This window comes from Meriones unguiculatus, chromosome X (genome assembly GCF_030254825.1).
Source record: "Meriones unguiculatus strain TT.TT164.6M chromosome X, Bangor_MerUng_6.1, whole genome shotgun sequence".
Lineage (NCBI taxonomy): Eukaryota > Metazoa > Chordata > Mammalia > Rodentia > Muridae > Meriones > Meriones unguiculatus.
In genome coordinates this window covers 71,070,730-71,086,656 of record NC_083369.1, presented here as the reverse complement: position 1 = coordinate 71,086,656, position 15,927 = coordinate 71,070,730, and the positions used below count along the sequence as shown (strand labels likewise).

Genomic DNA, 15,927 nt, shown 5'->3' with positions numbered 1-15,927 from the left:
TTAATTGTCTGAGAAAGCACCAGATAGACTTCCAAAGTGGTTGTACCAGTTTACATTCCCACCAGCAGTGGAAGAGTGTTCCTCTTTCTCCACAACCTCTCCAGTATGTGTTGTCAGTTGAGTTTTTCATCTTGGCCATTCTGATAGGTGTAAGGTGAAGTCTCAGGGTCGTTTTGATTTGCATTTCCCTAATGGCTAATGAGGTTGAGCATTTCTTTAAGTGTTTCTCTGCCATTCGATATATTCTGACTCATATAGACCTATAAGATATGATAAACATAATGAAATCTATACACCTAAAAAAGATAATCAAGAAAACTGACATGGGGTAAGATGATCAATCCTCATTTAGAAAGACAAATGGGATGTGCTTTGAATGTATGACAGAAGGCATCTGAAAGACCCTAACTAGCAGTGTTTCAAAGAAGATACTAAGACTCATAACCAAAACTTTGGCAGAGTTCAGGGAATCATGTGAAAGAAGGGGAGTTAGTATGATGTGGAAAGGATAGGAGCTCCACAAGGACCAAATATATCAGGGCACAGGGTCTTTTCTGAGACTGACATTCAACCAAGGACCATGTATGGTTATAACCTAGAACCTCCACTCAGATGTAGCCTGTGGTAGCTCAGTAACCAATTGGTTTCCCAAAGTGAGGGGAACAAGGACTATTTCTAACAGGAACTCAAGGGCAGGCTCTTTCTCCACAACAACCAAATATATCTGGGCAGAGGGTCTCTTCTGAGATTGACACTCAAGCAAGGACCATGTATGGATATAACCTAGAACCTCTGCCTGTGTATGTATCCCCGTGGTAACTCAGTGACCAATTGGTTTCCCATAGTAAGGGGAACAAGGACTATTTCTAACAGGAACTCAATGGCTGGCTCTTTAACCTCCCCACCCCACAAGGGAGGAGCAATCCTGTTAGGCCACAGAGGAGGACTTTGCAGCCAGTCCTGAAGATACCTGATAAAGCAGGGTCAGATGGAAGGGGAGGAGGTCCTCCCCAATCAGTGGACTTGGAAAGGGGCAGGGAGGAGATGAGGGAGGGAGGGTGGGGTTGGGAGGGAATGAGGGAGCGGGATACAACTGGGATACAGAATTAACAAAATGTAACTAATAAGAAAAATTTTTAAAAAAAATTAAAAAAGCACAAATTTATGTAAGTTTACTTCATGCCAGTTTGAACTGCATTATTATTTTTCTACTGAAAACTTGCATATGGAATATGTAAAAATTAGTAGGACAAATATTCTGGAACATTTTTTCTTTTCATAGATTTCAATGTTATATTTTAAATTTTTAATGTTTCTTTTAACTTTGTAACCATCATAGAATTTTGTATCTGTGTTGCAGAATCCATTGGTATATTAGTATAAAAAGTAATTTAGCTATACAAATCGAAAGCTTAGGCTTTTGTATCCATATGCATTATAAAACTTTCATTATTTTTAACCTAAATATCAGATATGTAGGTTAAGAATAATTACTCGACAGCCCGTTCATATGCAAATGTTACCAGTCGATGTCTGTAGGTTGTTCACAGTACATAATCCGAAGGTATTGAGCATAGCCTCTGCAATTCTATGGCCAGGTATTTACCTATTGATATTGCCCAAACGATAGCAATCTTCATGATGGCCTTAGTCCGTGAATTGAACCGGCTATGCTCAATAGGATTACGTATTGCTACATACCGGTCCAGCGATATGGCGCAGAGGTGCATGATGGACGCAGTTGAAAATAGCACATCTAGTGAAATCCAGACGGGGCACAAATACCTAGGTAATGGCCAGACATAATCTGAAAAAAAACAAAGAGAAGAGAAAAAAAACATTTTAACAAATTGTATTGACTACACTTTTCCACTTTGTTTACTTATTTCCTTTCCACATCATTTTAAAGACAGTGAAATTTCAGAATTCTTCTCAGTGATGATAAAATCAGTGGTATAATCTTTTAATACAGTATGCTTAATATAATATAAAAGTAGCCACTTCAACAAGTATAACTTCAAGGCATTTAGTTGTCTCACAATATTATACATATTTGACTTCCTTCTAAGTTTGGAATATTTCATCATTCCAGATGAAAAACTCTATGCATTAGTTAGCAATGGGTTGCTGACTCCCTGAATCCTAGGCAATCTCTAGTCTGCTTGTTGTCATTACAGATTTACATACATTGGACATTTCATGTAACTAGAATTATTTTTCATAGTAGGCTTGTTGATAATTATGTTGGGAGCTTACTCATATTCATCTACTTATTATTACTCTGTTCCTTTTAACAACATGTGAGTCATGTGAGATTTTTTAACTGCTCTTATAATTGCTTTTAAATTTCGTTTGTGGATTGTTTATTGTTGTGTATAGTACTGAAGATAATTTTAGTTTATTGATCCTGTGCTCTGTAACTTCGCCAAGCTCATTTATCATGTCCAGTTTTGATGTGTAGATTCCTCATGATTTTCCATATAAGATCACGAATAGTTTTGTTTCTTCTCCAGTTTTCTCCCAAGTTTCATTTCTTTCCTCTTGTAGATTATTTAATTTTTCAAAGGGTGACTAGCTATTGTATTATTTACTTATCTTTTTAAAGATCTATTTTTATTTATTCTCATGTATGCTGTCAAAGACCAGAGAAAGCCAGTAGATCCTCTGGAACTCGGAGTTACAAGTATTTATTGTGTTGTCTGGCATGGGTGCTGAAAACTGAAATGATATTCTCTAAGAGAACCTCAATTCCTCTTAAACCCTGCGCAATTTTTTTTGCTCCCTATTTGTTAACCTTTCAATTCTACAAAAGAAAGTACGCACTTTGATGTCAAATTTTAGTGAATTGTGCTACTTTTTTTTTCCTTAGTACTTTAACCAAAACTGTCAAATCTTCAAGGAGGTTTTGGATTTCTTAATTGTATATTTTCTTATTCTATATTATGTTAATCATTTTGCTAGTTGGGCTAATCTAGCTCTTTTTCTCTAATTCCTTAAGATATAAAGTTAGGTTAAGTTGTTGACAAAAAAAAAATATAGTGAGCTTTTTTGTTTGAGCTATTGCACTTTCTAGCTCCCAGATTTGTGCTTGGTTCTCTTTTATAACTCTTTATTTGTTCTTTATTCATTGCAACATTGTTTCTCTTGTCTCCTTTAGTTCTTTGTTCACTATGTTCTTTAGCAGTTTGAGTAATTTAAGTTGTTGAATCTAGTCCCTGAGCACCAGTCCAACAAAATAAACTATCATCTTAACCCTACTAAAGTCTGGTTCTTCTGAAATGTTAACAAGCCTCTACAAAACTCTGTGTAGAGGAATATTGAATGACAGAGAAACACTTAAAGAAATGTTCAACATCATTAGCCATTAGGGAAATGCAAATCAAAACGTCCCTGAGATTTCACCTTACACCCATCAGAATGGCCAAGATGAAAAACTCAAGTGACAATACATGCTGGAGAGGTTGTGGAGGAAGGGGAACCCTTCTCCACTGCTGGTGGGAATGTAAACTTGTACAACCACTCTGGAAATCAATCTGGTGCTTTCTCAGACAACTAGGAATAGTGCTTCCTCAAGATCCAGCCATACCACTCCTGGGCATATATCCAAAAGAGGCTCAAGTGCACAATAAGGACATTTGTTCAACCATGTGTGTAGTAGCTTTGTTTGTAATAGCTAGAAGCTGGAAACAGCCCAGATGGCCCTCAAATGAAGAGTGGATGCAGAAGTTGTAGTACATCTACACAATGGAGTACTACTCTGCAATGAAAAATAAGGAAATCATGAAATTTGCAGGTAAATGTTGGGACCTGGAAAGGATCATCCTGTGCAAACTGTCCCAGAAGCAGAAAGACACACATGGTATATACTCACTCATATAGACATAGAACGTAGCATAAATCTACTAAAACCTGTACATCTAAAGAATCTAATTAAGAGAGAGGACCCTGACTAAAACGCTCAATGCCCATCCTGAAAGGCAAAGAGGATAGACATCAGAAGAAGAAGAAAACAGGAAACAACCTAGGAACTTGCCACAGAGAACCTCTGAAAATGGTTTTCTAAGTATAGCGATCCAACAAACAAGCTATAGTGTTCATCATAATATGTAGTAAAATAGACTTTAAATTAAAATTAATCAAAAAAGATGAGGAGGGACACTTCATTCTCATCAAATAAAAAATCAAACAGGGGGATATAACAATCTTGAACATTAATGCCCCAAACACTACAGTGCTTGGATTTATAAACAAAAAGTATTAAAGTTTAAATCATACATAGATCTGAATACTTTAATAGTGGGAAACTTCAACACTCCACTCTCACCAAGTGACTGATCATCTAGACTGAAGCTAAATAGGAAAATAATGACACTTAAACAGATCCTAAATTAAATGGACCGAATAAATCTCTATAGAACTTTTCACCCAAAAAAAGTATACCTTCTTTTCAGCACCTCACGGAATCCTCTCAAAAAATGACCATAGAGTAGGGCACAAAGCATGTATCAACAGATACAAGAAGATCAAAATAATTCCTTGTATCCTATCAGACCACCATGGCCTAAAACTAGACCTCATCAACAACAGAAATAACAAAAAAGCCTTCATACACATGGAAACTAAACAACCCTCTACTTCATGAAAGCTTGGTCAGGGAAGAAATGAAAAAAGACATTAGAGACTTCCTAAAATATCTATGAAAATGAAGGCACAAAATGAAATCAGTGCTAAGGGGAAAGTTCATAGCACTAAGTTTGACACATCTCATACAAGCAACTCAATCGCACACATAAAAGCCCTAGGGTAGAGAGGCAGACAGTAGACACACCCAAAAAGAGTAGATGATTGGAAATAATCAAACTCAGGGTTGAAATCAATGAATTAGAAACAAAGAAAAAATTCAAAGAATCAATGAAACCAAGAGCTGGTTCCTTGAGAAAATCAACAAGATAAACAAACTCTTATCCAAACTAACCAGGAAGCAGAGAGAAACTATCCAAGTCAGCAATATCAGAAACAAAAAGGGGGACATAATGACAGACACTGATGAAATCCAAAGAATCATTAAGACTTACTACGAAATCCTATATACCACAAAATTTGAAAATCTAAATGAAATGGACAATTTTTTGATAGAATCTTTTTACCAAAATTAAATCAAGATCAGCTAAATAGATTAAATAATCCTATATCCCCCAAGGAAATAGAAGCAGTCATCAAAAATCTCCCTTTCAAAAAAAGCCCAGGGCAAGATGGTTTCAGTGCAGAATTCTACCAGACCTTCAAAGAAGAGGTACCTCAAATTCTCTTCAAAGAATTCCACAAAATAGAAACAAAAGGAACTCTACGGAACACATTCTATGAAGCCACAATCACCTTGATACCTAAAACAAACAAAGACCCAACAAAAAAGAGATCTTTAGATCTTTCTCTCTTATGAACATTGATGCAAAAATACTTGTTAAAATACTTGCAAACTGAATCCAAGAACACATAAAAGAGATCATCTACCATGACCAAATAGGCTTCATTCCAGGCATACAGGGGTGGTTCAATATAGGGGAATCCATCAATGTAATCCACCATATAAACAAACTGAAGGAAAAAAAAACACATGATCATCTACTTAGATGCCGAAAAGCATTTTTACAAAATCCCGCGCACATTCATATTTAAAGTCTCAAAGAGATCTGGGATACAAGGCACATATCTAAACATAGTAAAGATAATATACAGCAAGCCTACAGCCAACATCGAACTAAACAGAGAGAAACTTAACTCAATCCAACTGAAATCAGGCACAAGACAAGGCTTTCCACTGTCTCCTTATCTCTAAAGGAGATCAAGGGGAAACAAATCAGAAAGGAAGAAGTCAAAGTATCACTGTTTGCAGACGATGTGATAGTATTCATGAGTTCATGAGTCACCCCAAAAATTCAACCAGAGAACTCCTTCAGCTGATAAGCACCTTCACTAAAGTGTTTGGATACAAAATTGACTCAAAAAAAAAAAAAAATCAGTAGACCTCCTGTATACCAAAGACAAAAGGGCTGAGAAAGAAATTATGGAAATAACACCCTTCCCAATAGTCACTAATAACATAAAGTACCTTGGTGTGATCTAACCAAGCAAGTGAAGTACCTGTTAAAAATTTTTTCAAGGAGGAGGAGGAGGAGAAGTGAGGGGGCAGAGCCAAGATGGCGACTAGCACACACAGTTTCTGAGCTGTGTAATTGCTAAACGTCTGAGTTGGTGAGTGGAAGGACCTCTAACCCAGGAAAACAATGGTGAGGCTTTCTAAACAACAGGGAACATCGCAGGAGGTGAAAACTTTAGCCTCAGGTCAGCCAGGGACTTGTTTGGGGAAGGTGAGAAATGATCCTTTGACCTCCCGGCACTCCCCTCCCGCAGACCTCCCTCCTCCTTGGCACAGAAGACTCATCTTTCTCAGCATAGACCTAAGTGCCTGGGATCTGTAGCCACTGAGGCAGAGCTCCAAGTCCTTTAGCGGCAAATGCCAGCAGTACCTGTCTAGGAGTCCCAGATTCGCACAGCAGCTGCACCATCATCCTCCCAGGGCCTGAGTCTGCTAGATGCCATACTAGCTCCACAGGATCGTAATCACTGACAGTACGGCCCACCCAATCCCACAGTGACAGAGAATATGCTATATACTCACCAAAACCAGGCAGAAACGCCATACAAGCTAGGCACACCAGGGGCTGGGCCTCTCAAGCTTGGAGAGCACAGTGAAGAGACCCCAGGACTTCCCAGAAAGCATCTGGACTAGCAACCCAGTCTCCAGTTACAGAGGGACTTCCTAACCTGGTGGTGGAGCAGCACTGAGCTGGTGGGGCACATCAGCCCTCCAGTTTAAGACTAACCAGGGCCAAACCAGAGAACAGAGAGCCTGATTACCCCGATCCCTACTGACGTGACCACCTTGAAATCTCCAGCTGCAGCAAGACCTCATAACCTGGCAGTGACAGCAGCACGGAGCTGGCGGAGCACATCAAAGAAGCAGGGCCAAACCAGAGAGCAGAGAGCCCGGATACCCCGATCCCTGCCAAGTGACCTGCCTGTAAGTGAGTGCACCCTTGAGAATCTGCAGATCTCCAGATCCTGGGTCCTTCTAAAACAGAAGCCAGGCATTGAACCCCCTCCCACACATATACCCACTTTGGGAAACAGAGGGGCACTTGGGACATTGAAGTTCCTGGTCTGTGGGTCTAATTGAGGAGTTAAGACAGTTAATGCCAGAAATTGGGCTGCAATCATCACTAGTGCCTGCGACATATACAGTGCAGAGCCCCTCCCACACACTCAAGGGTTCAACATTAGCCATCACTCTGTGCCTCGAGACACACGTCCACGCACACTTCGACACACACACACACACACACACAAACACACACATGCATGCACACATGCGCCTGCATTTGCCCCATTTGCATGTGTGTACTTTTCTCTCACAGGTACAGCTAGTCCTCAGCACATGCTGAGGACATGGGACAACTCTCAGCTTCCTAAAGAACTCTCCAGACGCCAGAGAGAGACAGTACTAGTCTGATCTGCAGAATCCAAAAACAAACAGGGAAGGTTTCAGATAAGCCAATGGCCAGGGGTAGGCGAAAGAACACTTCCAACATAAATCAGGACATCATGAGTTCACCAGCAAACCCCAAAATTGATGGATACTCCAATTCATCAGAAGCACAGGAAAATGACTTTATCGCCATGCTTACCCAATTATTTGAGGCTCATAAGGAGGAAATGAACAAATCTTTCAAAGAGTTGGCCAGTCAATTGGAGGTAAAGAAAGAAGAAATAGACAAAATCCTTAAAGAAACACAAGTAGAGATAAAATTAGTGGATGAACAAAGAAATAGAGACCATCGTAGAGAGACAGGAATCCAAATTCAAACACATGAAAGAAATGGTGCAAGGCATGAGAACAGAATTAGAATCAATAAATAAAACAAAAACTGAGAAAACGCTGGAGCTGGAGAACTTGGAGAAAAGACCAGCAACCACAAAAGTAAGCATCACCAACAGAATACAAGAGATGGAAGAGAGAATCTCTGGAGCTGAAGACACACTTGCAGAAATTGATACATCTCTCAAATAAAAAGTAAAATCAGAAAAGTTGCAATCACAAAATATCCTAGAAATCAAGGATGCTATGAAAAGACAAAATCTAAGAATAATAGGAATTCATGAAAAAGAAGACTCCAGGATGGAAGGTCCAGAAAATATTTTCAAGAAAATCATAGAAGAAAATTTTCCCAACTTAAAGAGATGTCCATAAATATACAAGAGGCCTACAGAACACCAAACAGACTAGACAAGAAAAGAAATACATCACGTCACATCATATATTCAAAACATTAAATCTACAGAACAAAGAAAAGATATTAAAAGCAGCAAGGGAAAAAAGCCAAGTAACATATGAAGGTAGACCTATCAGAATCACACCAGACTTCTCATCAGAAACTATGAAAGCCAGAAGGGTCTGGGCAAGTATCATGGAGACTCTAAGAGATCACAAATGTCAACCCAGACTACTATACCCTGCAAAGCTTTCAATCAACATAGATGGAGATAACAAAATATTCCATGACAAAACTAAATTTACACAATATCTACACAGCAAACCAACCCTACAGAAGATACTAGAAGGAAAATTCCAATCCAACAAAAACAACTTCACCCAAGAAAACAGGGCATACAGATAATATCCCAACAAAAATGAAAAGAAAACAAGCAATGAAACAGGGTAAGATCACCGACTCCGTTACAAAAGGAACTAACATGCATTGGTCACTATTATCTATCAATATCAATGGACTCAACTCACCAATAAAAAGACACAGGCTAACAGAATGGTTGCGGAAACAGGATCCAACATTCTGTTGCATCCAAGAAACACACCTATGCAACAAAGATAAACACTACCTCAGAGTAAAGGGCTGGAGAAATGTTTTTCAAGCAAATGGTTCCAGAAAACAAGCTGGAGTAGCCATCCTAATATCTAATAAAATAGACTTTCATCCAAAGTTAATGAAAAAAAAAAAGAGGGCCACTATATTCTCATTAAAGGAAAAATCCAACAAGAGGACATCACAATCTTGAATATCTATGCCCCAAATACAAGAGCACCTACATTCATAAATGAAACATTATTAAAGCTTAAATCATACATTGTTCCTAATACCTTAATAGTGGGAGACTTCAACACCCCACTCTCATCAAGGGACAGATCAAATAGACAGACACCAAATAGGGAAATAAAAGCACTCACAGAATCCCTAAATAAAGTGGACCTAATAGACGTCTAGAGATCTTTTCACCCAAACTCAAAAGAGTACACCTTCTTTTCAGCACCGCATGGAACCTTCTCCAAAATAGACTATATAGTGGGTCACAAAGCAAGTCTCAACAGATACAAAAAGATTGAAATAATCCCTTGTATGCTATCTGACCACCATGGACTAAAGCTGGACATCAACAACAACAGAAACAACAAAAAGCCGACACGCACATGGAAACTGAACAACTTACTACTCAATGACAGCTGGGTTAAGGAAGAAATAAAGAAAGAAATTAAAGACTTCCTAGAATTCAAAGAAAATGAAGGCACAACATACCAAAATTTATGGGACACATTGAAAGCAGTGCTCAGGGGAAAATTTATAACATTAAGTGCCTGCAAGAAGAAATTCGTAGCATCACATACGAGTACCTAAATGGCCCAACTGAAAACCCTAGAAAAAAAAGAAGCAGATACACCCAAGAGGAGCAGAGGGCTGGAAATAATCAAACTCAGGGCTGAAATCAATCAATTAGAAACAAAAAAACTATTCAAAGAATCAATAAAACAAAAAGCTGGTTCTTTGAGAAAATCAACAAGATAGACAACCCCTTAGCCAAACTTACTAAAAAGCAGAGAGAAACTATCAAAATCAGCAAAATCAGAAATGAAAATGGGGACATAACTACAGACACTGAGGAAATCCAAACAATTATTAGGTCATACTACAAAAGACTATATGCCACAAAATTTGAAAATCTAAATGAAATGGATAATTTTGTTGACAGATTCCATCTACCAAAATTAAGTCAAGATCAGGTAGAAAGACTGAATAGCCCTATATCTCCCAAGGACATTGAAGCAGTTATTAACAGTCTCCCATCCAAAAAAAGCGCTGGACCAGATGGCTTCAGCGCAGAATTCTAAAAGGCCTTCAAAGAAGTGCTAACTCCAATTCTCCTCAAGCTATTCCACAAAATAGAAACAGAAGGAACACTACCAAACTCATTCTATGAAGCCACAGTCACCTTGATACCTAAACCACACAAAGATCCAACGAAAAAAGTGAACTTCAGACCTATCTCTCTTATGAACATTGATGCAAAAATACTCAATACTTGCAAACTGAATCCAAGAACACACCAAAAATATCATCCACCATTACCAAGTAGGTTTCATCACAGGCATGCAAGGGTGGTTCAACATACAGAAATCCATCAATGTAATCCACCACATAAACAAACTGAAGGAGAAAAACCACATGATCATCTCCTTAGATACTGAAAAAGCATTTGACAAAGTCCAACACCCATTCATGTTTAAAGGCTTGGAGAGATCAGGGATACAAGGCACATACCTAAAGATAGTAAAGGCAATATACAGCAAGCCTATAGCCAACATCAAATTCAATGGAGAGAAACTTAAATCAATCCCACTGAAATCAGGGACAAGACAAGGCTGCCCATTGTCTCCATATCTCTTCAACATACTACTTGAATTCCTAGCCAGAGCAATAAGACAACTAAAGGAGATCAAGGGGATTCCAATCTGAAAGGAAGAGGTCAAAGTGTCACTATTTGCAGATGATATGATAGCATACATGAGTGACCTCAAAAATTCAACCAGAGAACTCCTTCAGCTGATAAACACCTTCAGCAAAGTGGCAGGATACAAAATCAACTCAAAAAAAAAAAATCAGAAGCCCTCCTGTATACCAAAGACAAAATGGCTGAGAAAGAAATCAGGGAAACAACAGCCTTCACAATAGCCACTAATAACATAAAGTACCTTGGTGTGACTCTAACCAAGCAAGTGAAAGACCTGTTTAAGAAAAACTTCAAATCTCTGAAGAAAGAAATCAAAGAAGATATCAGAAGATGGAAAGATCTCCTGTGCTCATAGATTGGTAGGAATAACATTGTGAATATGGCCATCCTGCCAAAAGCAATTTACAGATTCAATGCAATTCCCATCAAAATACCAACTCAATTATTACAGACCTTGAAAAAAAGATTCTCAGCTTCATATGGAGAAACAAAAAACCCAGAATCTCCAAAACGATCCTGTACACCAACAGATCATCTGGAGGTATCTCCCTCCCCGATCTCAAGCTGTACTACAGGGCAACAGTAATAAAAACTGCATGGTATTGGCAAAGAAACAGAAAGGAGGATGAATGGAACCAAATAAAAGACCCAGAAATAAACCCATATACCTATGAATACTCAATTTTTGACAAAGAAGCCAAATCCATTCAATGGAAAAAAGACAGCATCTTCAACAAATGGTGCTGGTCCAACTGGATGTCTACATGTAGAAAAATGAAAATAGATCCATATTTATCACCCTGAATAAAACTAAAGTCAAAGTGGATCAAGGACCTCAACATAAAACCAGATCCTCTAAATCAGTTGGAAAAAAAAAAGTGGGGAACAGCCTAGAACTCATTGGCACAGAAGACAACTTCCTGAACAGAACACCTACAGCACAGGCTCTAAGAGCATCAATCAATAAATGGGAACTCATGAAAGTGAAAAGCTTCTGTAAAGCAAAACACACCGTCATCAAAACAAAACGACTGCCTACAGATTGGGAAAGAATCTTCACCAACCCTTTATCTGACAGAGGGCCAATATCCAGTATATATAAAGAACTAAAGAAGCTGAAAAGCAACAAACCAAGTAATCCAATTAAAAAATGGGGAACTCAGCATCAACAGAGAATTCTCGATAGAGGAACATCGAATGTCAGAGAAACACTTAAAGAAATACTCACCCTCATTAACCATTAGGGAAATGCAAATCAAAACGACCCTAAGATTTCACCTTACACCAATCAGAATGGCCAAGATCAAAATCTCAAGTGACAACACATGCTGGAGAGGATGTGGAGAAAGGGGAACCCTCCTCCATTGCTGGTGGCAATGTAAACTGGTACAACCACTTTGGAAGTCAATCTGGCACTTTCTCAGACAATTAGGAGTAGTGCTACCTCAAGACCCAGCTATACCACTACCAGGTATATACCCAAAATTTGCTCAAGTATACAACAAGGACATTTGTTCAACCATGTTTGTAGCAGCTTTATTTGTAATAGCCAGAACTTGGAAACAACCCAGATGTCCATCAATGGAGGAATGGATACAGAAATTCTCGTATTTTTACACAATGGAATACTACTTACCAATCAAAAAGGAGGAAATCATGAAATTTGCAGGCAAATGGTGGGATCTAGAAAAGATCTTTCTGAGTGAAGTATCCCAGAAGGAGAAAGACAAACATGGTATATACTCGCTTATATAGACCTACAAGATATGATAAACATAATGAAATCTACACACCTAAAGAAGATAATCAAGAAAGTGGACATGGGCAAAGATGATCAGTCTTCATTTAGAAAGACAAATGGGATGTGCATTGAACGTATGACAGGAGTCTATAGCAAAAGGCATCTGAAAGACTCTACCTAGCAGTGTTTCAAAGCAAACACTAAGATTCATAACCAAACCTTTGGCAGAGTGCAGGGAATCATAAGAAAGAAGGGGAGTTAGTATGATATGGAAAGGATAGGAGCTCTACAAGGACCAAATATACCTGGGCTTAGGGTCTTTTCTGAGACTGACACTCAACCAAGGACCATCTATGGATATAACCTAGAACTTCTGCTAGGTTGTTGCCCATGGTAGCTCAGTAACCAAGTAGTGTTCCAAAGTAAAGGGAACAAGGACTATTTCTAACAGGATCTCAAGGGCAGGCTCTTTGACCTCTCCACCCCCTTAGGGGAGGAGCAGTCCTGTTAGGCCACAGAGGAGGACTTTGCAGCCAGCCCTGAAGATACCTGATAAAACTGGGTCAAATGAAAGGGGAGGAGGTCCTCCCCTATCAGTGGACTTGGAAAGGGGCAGGGAGGAGACCAGGGAGGGAGTGTGGGGTTGCGGAGGGAATGAGGGAGTGGGATACAGCTGGGACACAGAGTTAACAAAATCTAACTAAAAGGGAAAATAAAATTAAAAAAATTTTTTTCAAGTCTTTGAAGAACAAAGTTGAAGAAGACATCAGAAGATGGAATGATCTCCCATGCTCATGCATAATCAGTATTAACATAGCAAAAATTGTCATCCTGCCAAAACCAATCTACTGATTCAATGCAATTCCCATCAAAGTACCAACACAATTTTTTACAGACATTTAAATAACAATTCTCAGCTTCATATGAAAAACAACAACAACAACAACAACCAAGAATTGCTAAAACAGTCCTATACAATAACAGATCTTTTGTAGGTATCTCCATCCCTGATTTCAAGCTCACAGAGCATCAGCAATTAAAACTGTATGGTACTGGCATAGAAACAGATTATGATCAATGGAGATCATAGTAGATCAATGGAGTCGAATAGAAGACCCAGAAAGAAACCCACACACCTACGGGTACTTAATTTTTGACAAAGAATCCAAAAATATACAATGGAAAAAAAGAGAGCATCTAAAATGAATGGTGGTAGTTTAACTGAATCTCTACATGTAGAAAAATGCACATATATCTGTACGTATCACTGTGCACAAAACTAAGGTCCAAGTGGATCAAAGACCTTAACATAAAACCAGACACACTAAATGTTAGAAAAAGCATCTTCACCAACCCTATATCTGACAGAGGGTTAATATCCAGAATATATAAAGAACTCAAGAATTTAAACACCAAATACATCATGTTATCCAATTAAAAATGGTGTACAAAGCTAAAGAGAGAATTCTCAATAGAGGAATATCGAATGGCAGAGAAACACTTGAAGAAATGTTCAACATCTTTCATCATCAGAGAATTGCAAATCAAAACGACCCTGAGATTTCACCTTATACCTATCACAATGGCCGAGATCCCAAACTTAAGTAACAACACATGCTGTAGAGGATATGGACAAAGGGGAACCCTCCTTCATTACTGGTAAGGATGTAAACTTTTACAACCACTTTGGAAATCATTCTGGCCCTTTCTCAGAAAATTAGGAATAGTGCTACCTCAATATTCAGCTATACCACTCCCAGACATATATCCAAAATAAGCTCAAGTATACAAGAAGTACATTTGCTCAACCATGTTTGAACCAGATTTATTCATAATAGCCAGAATCTAGAAACAGCCCAGATACCCCTCAATGGAGGAATGGTTACAGAAACTGTAGTGCATTTACACAATGGAATTAAAAACGAGGAAATCATGAAATTTGTAAGCAAATGGTGGGAAGTAGAAAAGCTCATCCTGAGTGAGTTAACACAGAAGCAGAAACACAGATGAGTTAACACAGATGGTATATACTCACTCATAAGTGGATATTAGACTTATAACATAGGATAAACATACTAAAATCTGTATGCCTAAAGAACCTAAGCAAGAAGTAGGACATTAGAGAATGTGCTCAAGCCTCATTCTGAAAGTCAAAGTGGACAAATATTTGAGGAGGAATAAATCAGGGAATAGGACAGTAGTTTACCACAGAGGGTCTCTGAAAGACTCTACCCAACATTGAAATGAAGCAGATGTTGAGATACATAGTCAAACTTTGGGCAGAGTTCAGGGATTCTTATGAAAGTAGGGGGAGATAGAGAGGCTTGAAGGAGACAGGAGTTCCACATGTCAGCCAACAAAACCAACAATCTGGGCACTGGTGTCTTTGCGGAGACTGATGGTCCAAACAAGGACCATGTGTGAAGATAACCTAGAACCCCTGCTCAGTTGTAGTCCACAACAGCTGTCTCAAAGTAGGTTCCCTAGTAAGGGGAAAGGAGCTATCTCTGACATGAACTCATTGGCTCTGTTTTTGGTCACCTCCCATTGGTGGGGACAGCCTTTCCAGGCCACAAAGGAAGGCAATGCAGCCAGTCCTGATGAGACCTGATAGGCTAGGGTCAGATGAAAGGAGAAAAGGACCTCCCCTAATAGTGGACTAGGGAAAGATTGTAGGATGGTAATAGGGAAGGAGGGTGGGACTGGGAGGAGATTATGGAGAGGGGAACAGCTGGGATACGAAGTGAATAAATTTAAATAAATAAACAAACAAATAAATAATAATTTTTAAATGTCTTAAATTTACAAAAGTAAAATAATTTCCTATATTCAATCTTATTGTAATAGTATTAACTAGAAAGAAATATCAAAATAAACTACAGAAACTTTCACAGACTAATAGAGATTAATTAGCACACAAGTGAATGTTGTACAGGCCACTGAAGAAGAAAGACATTTTAAAATTCATATATTAAAAATGCCAACATCAAAACTTTAAAACACTTTAAATATATTATAGACAAATAACATTCATGAATATACATGCAAAATTTCAATCACAATATTAGAACATGGTTCAGAAAAATATCCCAAAATCTAATATATCATGGCAAAACAACTGTAATTGTAATAATGAAATGGTAATTCAACTCTGTAAAATATAAGAGATAATCTATTATGTTAATGATTGTGAAAAATGCTATTTTGTAGATACTGAAAAATTATTTGTATATATAAAAGTCATTCTAAAAATTAAAATTTACTTATATATAGATATTAAGTATTTCTTAAATTTGACAATTTACTCCAAAATAAAATAACTTAGGAAA

The 15,927-nt window shown here is 38.2% G+C and overlaps 1 protein-coding gene across 3 annotated transcripts in view; it reads right to left on the bottom strand.

Annotated features, from left to right (window-relative positions):
* Htr2c (5-hydroxytryptamine receptor 2C) overlaps positions 1-15,927 on the bottom strand; it is a 377,148-nt gene that overhangs the window by 51,574 nt on the left and 309,647 nt on the right. The window contains exon 5 of one of the 3 annotated variants that reach the window (XM_060374493.1): positions 1,607-1,807. The exons of 1 other annotated variant lie outside the window; for it this stretch is intronic. In XM_060374493.1, coding sequence (XP_060230476.1) covers positions 1,607-1,807 — 201 coding nt within the window. The remainder of the gene's footprint in view (positions 1-1,606; positions 1,808-15,927) is intronic. One more of the 3 variants, XM_060374495.1, reaches the window with a different exon arrangement.